This window comes from Plasmodium sp. gorilla clade G2, assembly GCF_900097015.1.
Source record: "Plasmodium sp. gorilla clade G2 genome assembly, contig: PADLG01_00_44, whole genome shotgun sequence".
Lineage (NCBI taxonomy): Eukaryota > Apicomplexa > Aconoidasida > Haemosporida > Plasmodiidae > Plasmodium > Plasmodium adleri (nom. inval.).
This window is the reverse complement of record NW_021628894.1, coordinates 33576-50789: the sequence shown is the minus strand read 5'-3', so window position 1 is coordinate 50789 and position 17214 is coordinate 33576. Positions and strand designations below refer to the sequence as shown.

Sequence of the window (17214 nt, the reverse complement as noted above, 5' to 3'; positions counted from 1 at the left end):
ATTATTAAAATAATTTTTTTGAGGGATCTAAAAATCTAAGATATATATCATATATATATCAATAGAGTGTATTAGATTTATATTGAATTTTTTAATAAGATAAAAACCATATCATTATATCAAAATCTAATTCGTAGACCATTTCATATTAATAAGACCTTCGAGGAATCTTTGATATAATAAATGTGTAATCCTTAAAATTTTTGCATATAATATCATATAAGGTTTACTATTATAAAAACGATTATAATTATAAAGAAATGAATTAATAATAAAAACAAAATAAATTAACTAATATAACTATAATAAAATTTCCTTCAAAAAAAAAAAAAAAAAAAAAAAAAAAAAACCCAAATCATTTATATATATATACATATATACATATATATATACATATATTTTTATATTCATATATATTATATTTCTTTGTATTTTATATACGTATCAGTCATGTCATATAATTTGCAATTGTATTCTTTACAATTTTTAAAGAAAAGAAATAAAACATTTTGAATAAATTGATCATTGAATTTATTATGTGTCATTTTTATTTTATAAAATTCTTTTTTTTTTTTTATTATAAATAAAAATGTTTTAAAAAAGTTTTAACAAATAAATAAAATGTGAAAAAAAAAAAAAAAAAAAAAAAAAAATATAATAATAAATTGGAGCATAATTGTAAAAAAAAAAAAAAATACAAATAATATAAATATATTTTTGTAATATAAATTACTTTGTTTTTTTCTTATTGTCCTATTTGGTACAATATAAATTTTATTTGTTTCTTTCTAGTTGTCTTGTTTCATTGGTAGCTCTTAATTTGACCTTTTTATTTTCTACACCTTCTTCATGTTTTCCTACTATTGTTTTATGTGGTTTCGAAACAGATTCTTTTTCTAATTTAGTCGAATCATTCTCTTTTTCTTTGTGGTCATTTTTTTTTTGGTCTTTCTTTTTTCCATTATTCTTATTATCTACATCATTTCCCTTTAATTTATTATTATACATTTCTTTAACTTCATTAATGAAAAATGCATAATCTTTAAATAAATGAAATCTTTTAACCTTAAATGTTGGAGTAAGATAATTATTGGTATCCCATATTTTGGATGTTAAATATATATGATTAATAATATTATATCTGCTTAAATTGGTTCCTTTATAAACTTCCATCATTTTTTCTTTAACATAATCAACAAAAGTAGTATTATTTATATTTTCATCAGTTAATTTGTCTTTATAATTTTTTTCATTAACGCCAGTTTTTTCTAACATATTATCGTTTTTCAAACATTGGAAAAATAAATCTTTATCAACCGAAATGATAGCCAATGGACCATCCATAGAGTCATCACCATATACAACACAATTATTTATAAAACTAATTTGAGAATAGAGATTATTCAACATTTCTGTTTCTATGTATTCTCCTTGTGATAATTTAACTAAACCCTTTGATCTATCTAAAAATTTCAATGATCCATTATCATTAACTTGAACAACATCTCCAGTTATAAAAAAACCATCTTTTGTGAAGGAATTTTTGGTACTTTCCTTTTCTAAAAAGTATCCTTTAAATACAGAATCACTTTTAACTAACAATTCACCTTTTGGTAATCTATCTGTTGCTTTATATGTTTCCCATGTCCTTACTTTATATTTTGTATTTGGAGCAACAGGTCCTCCTATATATTCGAAATGTTCATCATCCGCATGATTACCAAGAATAGCACCTCCAGTTTCAGTTAAACCATAACCTTGACAATATTTAATATTTAATAAGTAACAAAATTCCTTAGCTATGTCTGGTGATAATTTCCCACCACCACTTAATATAATTTCCAAATTGGGATTTATTTTATTTTTTATTTTACTTGATACATGAAAAACACTTTCAAGGAATTTACTAAAAAGACCATTATTATTAGATTTACGTAAAGATAGAATTTTTTTTACAAGCTTTCTTTTAGTAGGTGGCAAATTTTCTATTTCTTTCATAATATTAGTATAAATTCTACAAAAAACCTTTGGTACCCCTCCCATGATATTTTCCCTAGAATTATATATATCTTTCGAAAAATAATTAAGATCCTTACCCCATACTTTTAATGTTCCACCATACATTAATATACTATGAGCAAATGTTCTTTCAAACACATGAGATATTGGTAAATAAGATAAATGATTTTTAAAACTATACCTTTCTCTTACACTATGATTATATAATGAAAATATTTGATTATAAAAATTTTTATTGCTCAACATAACACCCTTTGGTTTTCCTGATGTACCAGATGTATATACAATAGAAGTAATAAAATCAGGATCTTCATTTTTAATAGTGAAATCCTTAGTTTGAGTCTTTGTCATTTCATCAAACAATATTAGCCTCTTTCCATATTTCTCACATTTTTCTTTTAATCCATTATACGTTTCTAGTTTTTTTTTATCATATTCCACAGGACCTGAAGACTTAACTTCAATCATATTAGATAAATCATTTCCATGCATATTATTACAATTAGCTGAGTATTTATTCTTATTTTCTTTATTATTTTCTTCCTTATTTAATTTTAATTCCTTAGGTTTAGAAAAAGTATCTAAAATTATAAGATTTTTTAAGTGTGGTAATTCATTTACATGATTCAATAATCCTTCAACCAAATCTAAATCTAAACATAACCATTCTAATTTTGTTTCATTTAATATATCTACAATTACATCAATACTAAATTTGGAATGCATCACTAATGTAGTAACACCACTCAACATTGCACTCAAATCAGAAGCTAGCCAATTAATCGAATTACTACCATATATACCTAACAATTTAAATATACCATTATTTTGTTCTTCATCATATTTTTTTGATTCAATACCTTTCCCTTCATAAGTATTTAAACTATGACTAAATGATGATACCTTTGTAAAAAAATTATCATATGTTATATAATTTTGTGCTTCCCCATTAGCATTTTCTATTAATGCAATTTCATTGGGAATTGATTTATATGTATCTAAGAAAAATTTCATAATATGTTTATAAACATATAAAGAATTCTTCTTCTTATGATCCTTCATACAATATACGCTTGATTCATTTTCATTCGCCCCTTTTTCACAAATCTCGGTGTACACATATTTATGAACATCCTCCGTAATATATTGTAACACACAAATAAGATAAATAAAAAAAGCTAAAAATGTTAATATAATACTCATTTCTAAAAAAAAAATAAAATAAAATAATTATAAGTATAAATAAATAAATTTAAAATACAAAAAATTAATACGTTTATTAAAAACACATCAATATTTTAATATATATATATATATTTATTTATTTATTTATTCATCCATTTATATTTATTTATTTAACACATTCTAAATAAAATTATATAGGTTCTTTCTTCAAATAATATATTCGTTTTTAATTCTTATTTATTATTAATATAAATATTAACACATTTATAATTTATATTATACAATTAATTTTTAAAGAAAAAATGTCAAGTTCGCCTTAGAATTTCATAAAATTATATTTATGCTATAAATATATTTTATATATTTTATTATATATAATAATGTGTTTAATATGATTCCTATAATTAAAAAAATATTTCATTTATGAATTCTCAAATATATATATTTTTTTTTTTTTCTAAGACTTTTTAATTATATTTATTAATAATATATTTTATTATGAACAAATAACCTTTATTATATAATATGGAAAAAATAATAATTTATAATATTTAAATAAAAATTATTTAAAATATATATTAAATATATATATATATATATATATATATATATATGTATTGTATATATATAATAATTTTATATACTATTATTAGTTTCACACTTTTCTTGAAAGTGTATTAGAAATAGTATAAAGTACCTATTTTTATCCTTCACATATTAATATAAATAAATAAAATATAATATTGATTATTTTATATTTTTCTATTATTATTTTCAAAAATTTATAAATATATGTAAGTTATTCATCTTTGTTCTAAAAATTCTTTTATATTTTTATTTCTACTGTATTATTTTTAATTTAATTTATATAGTTTTAAGCTTTTCTTTTTTTCTTAAGTTATATATATAAATGTGTTATTTTTTTTTGATATTTTAATTCTTAATAGTAAGTTTGATTTCACAAACACAATTATAATGACCATAGACCCTTCCCTCCCCCAAAAAAAAAACAAAAACAAAAAAAAAATAAAAATAAAAATAAAAAATTAAAATATAAAAAAATTAAAAAAAAATTATAATGTAAACATATATAAATATTCATAGATTCTTATGTTTATGAATAAATTTTCAAAATTTTTTTTTAAAGAATACATATAATTAAAAGAATTTTTTTTTTTTTCTATTTATATATTTATATAAGGATAAAAATATATTAGCTAATTAATATCATACACACATATACATATATATATATATTCATACATATTTCATTAAATATTAAGAACACAATTTTAATTTAATACTATAATAATTTTTTTTTTTTTTTTTTCATTTTTTTTATTTTACTGTTAATATTAAAAATAAAAAAAAATATTTTATAATCCCTTGTAATGATTATCTACAACACATTTAAACAGTTAATATATTCACCCTAATATTTATACAGACATATATTTTTTAATCAATTTTTGCTATATAAAATTTTAAATCTATTTATGTATATCTATTTATATAGATACATATAGATGTGTAACATATTTTCTGTATTCATTTAAATTAAAAATAAAAGAAAAAGAATTTATATTTTACATAAGTATTTATTTATAAATGTTTAATTAAATATAATATATATTTGCTTATATTTAAAATATCCCCTATATTTTAATTAATTTTCTTTAGACTTTTAAATTATATATTAAAAGAAATATAAATAAATTAAATTTAATTTTAAATGAATATATAATTTATAACAGAACCATAGATATTAAAATTTATCTAGATTCTTTAAAATATATTACGTATTCTTTTACATGTATGTTATTCTTATCCAAATAATTAGGACCATTAAAGAAACAAAAAATTTAATGGAGAAAAAAAAAAAAATAAAATAATAAGTAATCAAAATAACCAAATTAATCTCATCGTTAAAAACAATTATGAAATTATCCTATATAAAGAAAATTCATAATGTTATTAATAATAATATAAAAAGAGGAATTGAGATGAAACATTTTGTAAGAAATTTAATATATTATATATATATATATATATATATATATATATATATATACATATACATATCTACTTAATAATTTTTTTTGGTTTTTAAAATTAAATTTCTCTTATGTTTATATTTTTAAGAATATTAATTATAAATAAAATTAATAACTAATTCATATACATATATATTAAATCTAATTTTCTCATTACAAATTAAAATAAAAATATATCTCATAAATTTTTATGTAATTTAACACACATTTCATGTAAAATATATATATATATACATATAAATTATTAAAATATATGTTATATTTTATTTCATGAATTATCAATATTATTAATTACTACTATAAATTTATTATTGTAGGATTCTTTAAATCAACATTTTATAAAAAAGGTTATTAAATATAATATTTCAATCATATATTTAAATGTATATATAATCATTAATTATATAAATATATTCATTAAATTAGTAATATATCATAAATATACATATATACTACAAATACTTTCACATCTTTTAAAATTATAAAGTTTTTGAAAACTAAAAAAGAAAAAATCTTTCCAAAATTTTTTTTTTCCTATATACTTTAAAATTTTTTTTTTTTTTTATTATGTATTGAAGGTAACACGTTTATGTAAATTTATTAATATCTTCTCATTAAATAAATACTAAATATTTATTTAAATAAATAGAAATTAAACTGCCTTATATTAATACATCTAAAACATTTATTCATAAATATTAAATATATATATATATATATAATACCTATTTTCTATCTGAAAATAAATTACTGATAATATAAAAATAAATAAATATATAATCCTATATATATCCAAATATTGTCATACTTTTAATTTAAATAATAAATTATTATATCTTCCTTATAAAAATTACACTATCATATATCACACTAATTTAAATCATAATATACAATCATTATGTTTTTTGTCCCATATATAAGATAATACCCTATTACTATTTTTGTATTATTTAATTTCATATTTAAAATGATAGGAATAAATTTTATTTCATATAATTATAAAAGAACAAAAAAGGGAATATTAAATGTAATTCCTCAAAATTAATTAAATGTGTCTTATAAATTATCATTTATAAAATACTAAACTCTACTTATATAACTTAAATATATATATATATTATATAGGTGTCATCCAGTTTTAAAATCAGAAGATACAAAATGTACTAATATTTTAATACAAGAAATAAATTCAAATAAAAGTTCAATTATATATGAATATTAAAAATTTTAATTTTATTTATTTTTTTTTATATTTCTTTTTTTTAATACACATACAAAAAGATTTCATATACATATTTAAAAAAATAGGAGAAAAATTCAAACATTTACAGTTTAGTTCAAATAAAAACAAACGCTATTATATATATGTACATATTTATTTTTTTCTATTTTGAATATAATATAATTAATTTTAATTTTTATTTTTTTTATTTTTTAATTTTTTTCTTATCCTTATTTTTATTGGGTAAATATTCTTTCATACTTCTCATATAAATCATTATGTAATTTATCAAATTCATCTATACAAGATAAAATGAAATTTTTTATTTCATCAATTGGTGCCTTTTTATTAAGTATGTTATAAAATCTATTAGTTTGTTCTGTTTCTAAAGTAGAAGCCATCATGTTACAATCATAGGAACATCCTTGCCATGTTATTTTAGGAGGTGTTTTACCACGTTGATTTGGGCTACCTGTATGTCTATATGTAAGTTTAGGTGCAATTACTTTTAGTCTTTTTAATAATTCGTTTGTTCCTTGTCTACATATACCATTTTTGTGATTCCATAAATTAAGAAGATATGTTCTTGGTGGTTCTTGAATTAATAAATCAAAAAGCTCGTATAACTCTTCTCTTGTTAACTGTTCAGTTATGTTTTCGTATTTGCTATCTTTTATTAATTCATAATTACTTAATGTTAACTGTGCCAAATTCCTTGAATATATATTATCGTTTTTTACAAAACCTAAGGTATTCTTATATGTCTCCTAATCAAAAAAAAAAAAAAAAAAAAATTAAAACATACACAGAAATATATCTAAATATATATACATATATATATATATATATATATATATATATATATATATATTCCAAATTAATATGGTTTAACTTACATTTCGTAATGAACATATGGTTACAATAATGCATACTGTAAAACAAAGAAATTTAAGTGATCTCTTAAAATATAAGTTTTTCATTTTTATGTCTGTTCTCAATCAATTTATATATATATATATATTTATTTATTTATTAAAAATGTATTTTATTATAAAATATTATTTAAATATTCTTTAACGAATATATAATTAATTTCTTTTAAATTGTCCCAATTTCAATTATTGATGAATTATTTAAATATATTTATATCTGTTTAAATAAAATTATATATATAACAAATATATTTACAAATTATTTTTATATATTAAAAACAACATGCTTAAATAAACATATAAATAAAAAAATAACAAATATTTCTATATATTTTTTTATAAAAAAAAAAAAAAAAAAGAATGAGAAAAAAATATTTTTTTAAAACTATTTTTATATTTTTTATTCATAATTAATTCATTTACCCTTTGATGTTGTTAAATAATATATCGCATAATATTTTATAAATCATAATAATATAATATTATATATGCTCTAATTTTGTTAGCTTGTTAAAAAGTATTCTTTTTTCTTAAAGTATATGTTATTCATATAGAAAAATTATGTATTATTTTTTCGTATTCATATATATATATATATATTATATATATAGTAATATAATAAAGCAAGTGCTTTAATAAAAATGAATTATTTTTTTTGCATGTTTTATGTTTTATTCTTTTTTTTTTTTTTTTTTTTTTTTTTTTAATTATAATTTATTTATATAATAATATGAATTATAAATAAATATAACGTACAAAAAATAAATTATTCTATAATAAAAATATAATATATATTATTATATAAAATATTTAAATATAATAATAATACATAAATTTATTATTTTTTTTTTTTTTATTCCAATAAAATTTATTTTATTATTCTAGGCACAACCACAAATATTTAATATTGTGAATTAAAAATGTGATTTGGTTCAAATATTAAATTATAATATATATATATATTTCTCTTGATATTTATTTTTAATATAAATATATAAAAAAATTTATATATTTTATATAAATTTTTTATAAATATGTTTTTTTCAGTATAATTAAATACATTAACATTAACATTAACATATGAAATAATATAATCTTATGAACTCTTATATCATAATAATAACACATATTAAAAGTTTACAATAAAAAATTATTCATCCTTTTGATAAGTTATAATATAAAATAAACCATTATGATAGTATAATATTATTTTTTTATTTCTAATTGTTGTTAATTGTAAAAAAAATTATATAAATATGTGTTATTTTTATTTTTTTTTTACAAAAATACTTAATTACATATTTATTGATATTTAGAAAAAGTATTAAAATATTTATATAAATTCTTTAGTTATACCTATATCATCATATATATAATTATTTTATTTTATTTGTTCTTTTTTTTTTCGTTAAATAATATATTTCTTTATTCATTAAATAACATATAAAAATATTATTATTTCGCATTTGGTACCTTACAAGGATATTTAATTTATGTTTTTAATAAAATAAATAAACAAATAAATGAACAAATAAATGAACAAATAAATAAGAATAACACATACTAAGAAAAAAAAGATAATCCTACTTATTTTTCTAATTAAACATATATTTTAAAAATACATAACCTTTTTCAGATAATATATAAAGCACATATAATAATATGTGCAAAAAAAATATTTTTCCTTGTGATGATTTTTTTACTTATGAATTAATAATACAATTCTAAATAGGTTATAAATATATTTCTTTAAGTAATTTTCAGAAATTAATCATTTAATTTTTTCATTTTTTTAAATATAAATTTTTTTATAAATCCTTATATGTTTTTCATTTGTTTTATATATTTCTAGCTAAAAATGAAATAAAAAGAATAAATATTTTTTTAAAACATAAAATAAAAAAAATATATTATATTTTATTATATTATATTATATTTTATATATAACTTTATATATTTTTTTTTACAATATTAATTTTACACATTAAAAACTTTTGGATAAAAAAAAAAAATTATATTTCTTATATTATTTTTTCATAAATGTATTTATATATAATTCAAAGAAATATATTTTTAATATCTTAATGTTTCTTTTTTTTTTTTTTTTTTAATTTATATATATATATATTTATATATATCAATATATTCATAATTATCATGTATTACACTATATATATATTTGTCCATTTTAAAAGTATATAAATATGTATAATAAATATATATTCTATAACAATTAGATAATAAAAAAAAAATAATAATAATGTAGAAAATACATAAAACGTTTTTATCTACATATATACACATATATAATATATATTTATCTATAATATATAGATGTTATATTCTTTCAAAATATTATATATATATATATATATATATATATATATATATGTATATATTTTAAAATATAAAATGGAATACCATACAAAATTAGTTTTCAATCATAATGTGTTTTTGTTTTATTATTTTTTTCCTATTCTTTAATAAAATTTTTAAATCAAAAGTTGTTTTTTTTATTCAATTTTGATTTCATTTTTAAAACTTTTATATATCTCTGGGAAAAAATATTCTATTTAGAATATTTAAAGAGAATACAAAAGATACCTAAGATAGATGAATATTCTTATATTGATAATACTATCTAAAAAATAACAAATCTAACCTTAAAAGAATAATAGAAATAATATATAAATTTATAATTTTTAAATGTACACAAAAAAAAAAAAAAAAAAAAAAAAAAAAGTAAAAATGATATATTTAAAATCTTTTTTAATTAAAACAAATTTAAATTATTATCATTCTACAAAAAAATTTTTTTTTCTTTTTTTTTATAAATGTAATAAATTTTATTATTTTCTAAAAAAACATTCATCATACTTCTGTATTTTTAAATGTTTTTCAAAAAAAATACTAAACCAAAATAAATAATAATTCTAAATTTTAATTAAAAAAAAAAAAACTCTTATATTTTTAAAAGAATAAAAAATATAAATAAAGTTATAAGCTTTTTTTATATATAATTATTTTTTTTTAAATTATAAATCAAATAATTTCTATTTATTTATCTAAATATAAAATTGTTTTAAAGCATTTATAACTTTTTATCATCTTTGCTTTTAAGTTTCTCCTTTTCTAATATTTCAATTTTTTCTTTTTTTTAATAACAAAAAACAAACTTAATTTTAAAAAATTTTCCTTTTTTATATAATTAAAAGTATAAAAAATATTAAATAATATTATAATAACAATATATATATATATAAATTGTTTCTATATATAATATATATGTGTGTAGATTATATATAGAAAGAAGTATATAATGAATTATATATATAATGTTTATTTTTCCCATCTTCATTAATTTATATTATACAGAATTATATATATATATATATATATATATATATATATATATATATATATGTAAAAAATTAGTATTCTATATTTTATAGACACCATATATTATAATATATATATTTTTTTTTTTATTATTTTTTTTTTATATTTATACAGTTATTTAATAGTAATAATGGTTTCCTTCTCAAAAAAGAAAATATTTTCCGCTGCCTTTTTTGCTTCCGTACTTTTGTTAGATAACGTAAGGATTTTAATTACAAATATAAATAAATATATCATTTAAGTATCAAAATATGTATAATATATTATACAAATATATGTATGTGTATATATGGAAATTTTTTCATTTTTAAATTCTTTATAATTTTTATAGAATAACTCTCAATTTAATAATAACTTGAGTATACAAAATGGAAGTGGACTTAATTCAAATATGAGATTATTACAGGAAAAGAAATCACAAAAAAAGAAAAATCTTATCCACCACCGCAAACCTAACAAACATAATCCAGAACATCACGATAAAGATCATTCAGATGATACCACTCACGGTAACCATTTTAACTTTAATTTTGATTCACATCAGTTACATCATGCAAGCGCTAATGCTTGTTTTGATGATTCAAAACATGATGGTGAACACCACGAAGATGGACACCATGATGAAGAACACCATGATGGAACACACCATAATGGAACAGACCATAATGGAACACACAATAATGCCGCTACCCATCACTAATGCCATTAAATCCATTTAATGGTAGATTAAAGTTATTATAAAAATAACAAATATAAACACAGAAATTACAAAATCCATATAATTCTTATTTTTATTTTTAATCTTCCATATAAATATAGAATAATATATCATATAGAACATATGATTATTCATTTATTTATATTTAAAATTACTGTTTTAGTATCTTTAATTTATTATGTATATATTAAAATAACTAACAAGTATATTAATAAATATACATATGTTTATTAATTCATGTTTTGTAATTTATAGTATAGTGATTTTATTGCGGTCTTTATTATATTTCTTTTTTTTTAATTGTGTTTTATTTTTATTATGATTCTTTTTCTAGTATTATTTTGCAACAAAATGTACTTTCTAAGAACTTATAATAATAATATATATTAATTTTAATAAAAATTATATTTTTCATATATAATATTAACATAATGTACAACATTAAATTTTTTGCTTTATTATTTTTATTACTAATCATGTAAATCTTAAATTTTCCATTTTAAACATATTTTAAATATTGATATCTCATTACATATAAGAATATATTTATATAAATGAAAAAATATATATATAATATATTGTTGCTATTTTTATTTTTTTTTTTGTCTCATTAATATATTATTATATATTTACAAGATGTGCAAATATATAGAAATAGCAATCATGTGTCCTCAATAATATGTCAAGGAAATATATATTTAAAATCATACAGATGAATTATTTTCTATATATATATGTACATAATTTGTTCTATATATATATATATATATATATATATATATATTATTTGGAATGAACATAATATGTTTGTCTAAATGTATTATTATATACTTCTGATTAAATAAATATAAATTAAAGTACCTTATATTAATACATCTAAAATATTTATAAATAAATATTAAAAAGAAAAAAAAATGTAATATTATAAAAATTTACACTCTTATAGTAACACATATTTAATATAAATATATATTTATATTAATTTATTTAAATGATATTAATATTATAATATTATAATATTATAAATAGTTTTTTCTCTTTTTGCTTATAAAAAATATATATAGTATATATATATTATGTATATATGTTTTTTCATATAATTTATTATTATTAAGCACACTCTAAAACTCACACAAAATTAAAATATTATTATAAAAAAATAAAAATACGATCAAAACGTAACACACCGTACATACTATTTGGACATGTATAACACTAAAGTAACATTTATGAAAATATATTAATTTTAATTATTATGTAACACATATAAATAAAGAATAAAAATGAAATATTAAAGTGCGAATATTATATGAGTACATAATTTTTTATGTAAAGCATAATGAAATAAATATATTTATTTATTTATATATAAAGAAGTATATAAATATTTTAATTATTATAAAAATACTCCTTCATTAATATGCATAAATATATATATATATATATATATATATATATATATATATATATTAAAATGCATTAAAATAAGTAAGAGTAACATACTATTTAAATACTTTTAGCATGTTATTACATATTTTTATTTTTCTCTTGAAATTGCTTCTTGTATTTTTCTGTAAGTTCCTTTTTCTTCGTATCCACTTCATCTATTATAGCTTGAAATGGCTCAGTTATATATTTCTTATTTGAATCATATAGATCCTTCTTAAATTTTCTCCATGAAAACCTATTTAACATAACAAGTATTTTAAATTCTCCTATATTTAGTTTATTAGTATTTATCCACTTATTAAATAATGTATTGAGGTATATTTCTGTATTTTTCATATGTAATTGAATATTCGAATTTACCTCATTCCATTCATTAGAACCTAAATTACCTGGAACTTTGTACTTTCTTATTAATGTCCTATAAAACCTATATAAAGCAGTTAACATATGATTAAATTTTTCCCTTTCATTTTTCATTACATTCAACCATAAATCAGAAAATTTTCTTACACACATGTTATAACTTTCCAGTGATGAAATATCTTCATTTATTGACAAATCTTTTTCATTAGAATATACGGTTCTTTTTGTATCCATTTTCTCATTATTAAAATCTAATTCATACTCTTTCTTGATTCCGTCATTTTGTATATATTTAAACAATTTCTCATTTTTTTTAAATATATTATTTTCATCAGACTGGAGCAATTCTTCTGTTAAAGAATCAAAACTTTTTTTATCGACTTCTTCCATATTTAAACGATATAATAAATAATTTGCACATTCTACAATTATTTTATAATCCGATCTTGAATATTTTTTAAAAAACCTTATTAGTTTATTTATATCTTTTATTTTTCTATAACTGAATATATCATCTAATAATTTTTTTATATTTTCATATTCAGGTATATGTTCTTTTAAGTACGAAAGATTAAATTTGTCATCATCATCATCTTTTCCAAAAGAATCATCATGAAATATAGTTTTCACTTCACTTTGTACTGCATCAAAAACTGTATCATTCATGTATTCTCCTAATATTTGTTGCCCATTTGAATCATTTTCTTCATGTAATTTCAAATGTAAAATATCGTCTAATAATTCATTTAAATCATACTCATCCAACGATACTATATCTTCTGATTCCTTTTTATATTTCTTATTTTCCTCATATAAATCATTTTCTACTTCTTTATTTGATATACCTCTCAACAATGGCTTTTCTTCTTCTTTTAATACTATTACATCATCAAACCTATTTTTTTCTCTTTCATCAACTTCTGTATATATATTATCATTTAATTTTCCCTTTGATTCTTCATCAATTAAACATTTCTCAACATTAGTTGAAACATCTTTATAATTTTCAAACAAAAGGGATCTTAAACCTTTACCTACATATACCAATTTAGAAGCAGCATTTTTTCTATCATTATAATAATCAATGAATTTTTCTTTTAATTTTTTCATATCATATATCTCAGTTTCATCTATTTTTGATTTCATATTATTCTCTGCATTCAAATTATCAGCTAACTCAACTAAATCATACATTTCATCGTACTCGTCTTTGGATGATTCCTCATTTTCTTCATAAAACAATTCATTTAATTCATCATCAGTGTACGTATCTTGAGCATCTACATATTCAGACAAACGCGCATAGTTATCATACATAATATGCTTTAATGGATCATCCATTAAATATACGCTGGACTCATAAATCATGTCATCATTCATATGCTCATCCAAATATTCCTTCATTTGCTCTAATCCCAATAAGCTCCTAGGACATCTATTCATGAAACTGTTACTTAAACGAGCTTTTCCATCATATTTGCATATGTTCTGTAAATATTTTTTTCAAAAATGAAAACAAAAAAATTAAATATAAATAAATAAATATATATATATACATATATATAATATTGATACTTATAATAATAAGAAAAATAAATGTTTCTTATTTATTTTTATTTTTGCATTGCAACCTACCAAAAGAACAATATAAAATAATCCTAGGAATATACCAACACTATATCTTAAAAATAACCTTTTTAAGAAATGTTTCATATCCATCTTGTTTTCCTTTCCTAATAAAGAGGGAATACAAAAAATAATCCTTTTATTTCGTCCTTCCTATATAACAAACGATTTGGGTGTGTATTTAAAAGGTTCCAAAATATGGGAAAGAATAATGAAAAACAAAATAATATTTCCTTAAAAAAAAAAAAAAAAAAAAAAAATTAAAATAAATATATTTATTATTTTTCTTATTTTTATCTCATATATATATATATATCTAATTCTATATTTGACAGTGTAAAATATTTTTTATCATTCGAAAAAATATTGGCATTACTGTAATAATTATATATATAATATATTAGTCAATATAAAAAAAATAATAAATATATTGTCAAAGAGATACATAATTGATATAATTATTTATTTATATATATTCGTCCATAAAATAAAATATAAGTATTTCTTTTTTTTTTTTATATGCTTTAAGAAAATACATTCCAATTGTACTATCAAGTCTTGTAGAAACATTAAAGCATATATTATTTAAAATATAAAATTTATGGAGATAATATAAAATAATAAAAATATATATACATAACATATAAATTTTCCATATCTTACGTTTATTAATACAATTATGTAAAACAACATACAATTTTATATATCATATATAAAAAATTATATATATATATATATATATATATACCTTTTTTTTTATTTATTTTTAATATAAATCTACCAAAACCTGTAAAATGTATAATTTTATTAAATAAAAAACAAACAAAAAGGAAAAGATATATAAAGATTAAAATTATGTTTTTATAAAACTTTTTTTTTTGTTAAGTGTTATAAAAATATAACAGAAAATATTTTAAAATACAAAAGAAATTTAAAATTATATATAAATAAATATAAAAATATTTATTAATATAATATATTTTATTTAATAATAAATTATTTTTTTAATTTTATTTTTAAATATTATTAAAATTAATTTAAATAAAATTAAATTAAAATATATGTTATATATATATATATATATATAATGTGTACACCTATTTTTCTTTTAATCTTTTACGTACACATGTAACTTGCAATTTATTTCCTTTCTCATTATTTTGATTTATGTATATTTACATATATGAATTTTATTTATTAGAAATATTTCATTGTTATGTTATTTTGTCCTTTTCTATTTTATACCGTCTAATTCTCGATATTTTATATGTATGTTAACTATATACATATATATATAAGCCTATATTATATTTTAAAACGATACGCTTTTCTATACTTAAAAAGAAAAAAATTACTTTAAGTAATTTTATGATCATATAAATTCATTTATCAGCTGTACACATTTTTTGAGCTAAAAAATACATATATAAATTACTTAAACCTATAAGCAATTTGCATATATTGTACGTATTTTTAAATGACAAGAACATCATATATAAAATATATAAATTAAAATATATAAAATGATGTATATTTGTAGCGCAAAAATATTTATACGCATTTAATTGTTTATAGACCTCTTATAAATATATACATATATATAAATCGTACGCGTAATTAAATTAATTTTATTAAAATATACAATGTTTTTGAAAAATTGTACATAATATTTTTTATAAAATATTAAAAAAAATAAAAACAATTTATACAATATATATATTATAAATATACATATTTTTTTTTTTTCATATTGCGTTAATTATTTACGAATATTTATTGTATATATAGAATGTATGCTGTATATTCCATCATATTAGGAAAAAAAAATTTACTCACACAAATTATTAACATAAAAAGCTTATAATATTTGTAATAAATAGCGCATTTTTTTATGTATCCCTATCGTATTCTTATTAAATAAAATTTTTTTAAAGAAAAATTTATGAATTATATTATATATATATATATATATATGTATAAGTATTTATTTATATAATTTTTTATTTGTGCTCATATATTTCGATATTATATATAAAAAGAAAAAACACAGTTAAGATAAAAAAATGTATGTGTTGTAGAATAAAAATATATTAAATTTTATTTTTTTTTTTTTAATTATTTTATATTATATATATTTCAACAATTAGTAATATATTATGTTTTATAAATTTTTTATATTTATTAAAAAATAACAATTATTTTTATATTATTCATATATTTATAGATTATATATTTTTTTTTTTAAAA

The 17214-nt window shown here is 16.9% G+C and overlaps 4 protein-coding genes across 4 annotated transcripts; 1 reads left to right on the top strand and 3 right to left on the bottom strand.

Moving 5' to 3' along the window:
- Nucleotides 1–774: 774 nt before the first annotated feature.
- PADL01_0030200 (acyl-CoA synthetase, putative) lies at nt 775–3222 on the bottom strand (the record flags this gene model as incomplete). Its single annotated transcript, XM_028680537.1, has 1 exon — nt 775–3222. The coding sequence occupies one exon, from the start codon at nt 3220–3222 to the stop codon at nt 775–777; it is 2448 nt and encodes an 815-aa protein (XP_028541315.1).
- Nucleotides 3223–6716: 3494 nt separating this feature from the next.
- PADL01_0030100 (Plasmodium exported protein (PHIST), unknown function) lies at nt 6717–7460 on the bottom strand (the record flags this gene model as incomplete). Its single annotated transcript, XM_028680536.1, has 2 exons — nt 6717–7247; nt 7377–7460. 2 exons carry the CDS (start codon nt 7458–7460, stop codon nt 6717–6719), a joined length of 615 nt encoding a protein of 204 aa, XP_028541314.1.
- Nucleotides 7461–10941: 3481 nt separating this feature from the next.
- Nucleotides 10942–11511, top strand: PADL01_0030000 (Hypotetical protein; the record flags this gene model as incomplete). The annotated part of the gene is made up of 2 exons (XM_028680535.1): nt 10942–11010; nt 11143–11511. The coding sequence occupies 2 exons, from the start codon at nt 10942–10944 to the stop codon at nt 11509–11511; spliced, it is 438 nt and encodes a 145-aa protein (XP_028541313.1).
- Nucleotides 11512–13056: 1545 nt separating this feature from the next.
- PADL01_0029900 (Plasmodium exported protein (PHISTb), unknown function) lies at nt 13057–15060 on the bottom strand (the record flags this gene model as incomplete). The annotated part of the gene is made up of 2 exons (XM_028680534.1): nt 13057–14829; nt 14977–15060. 2 exons carry the CDS (start codon nt 15058–15060, stop codon nt 13057–13059), a joined length of 1857 nt encoding a protein of 618 aa, XP_028541312.1.
- Nucleotides 15061–17214: the final 2154 nt, after the last annotated feature.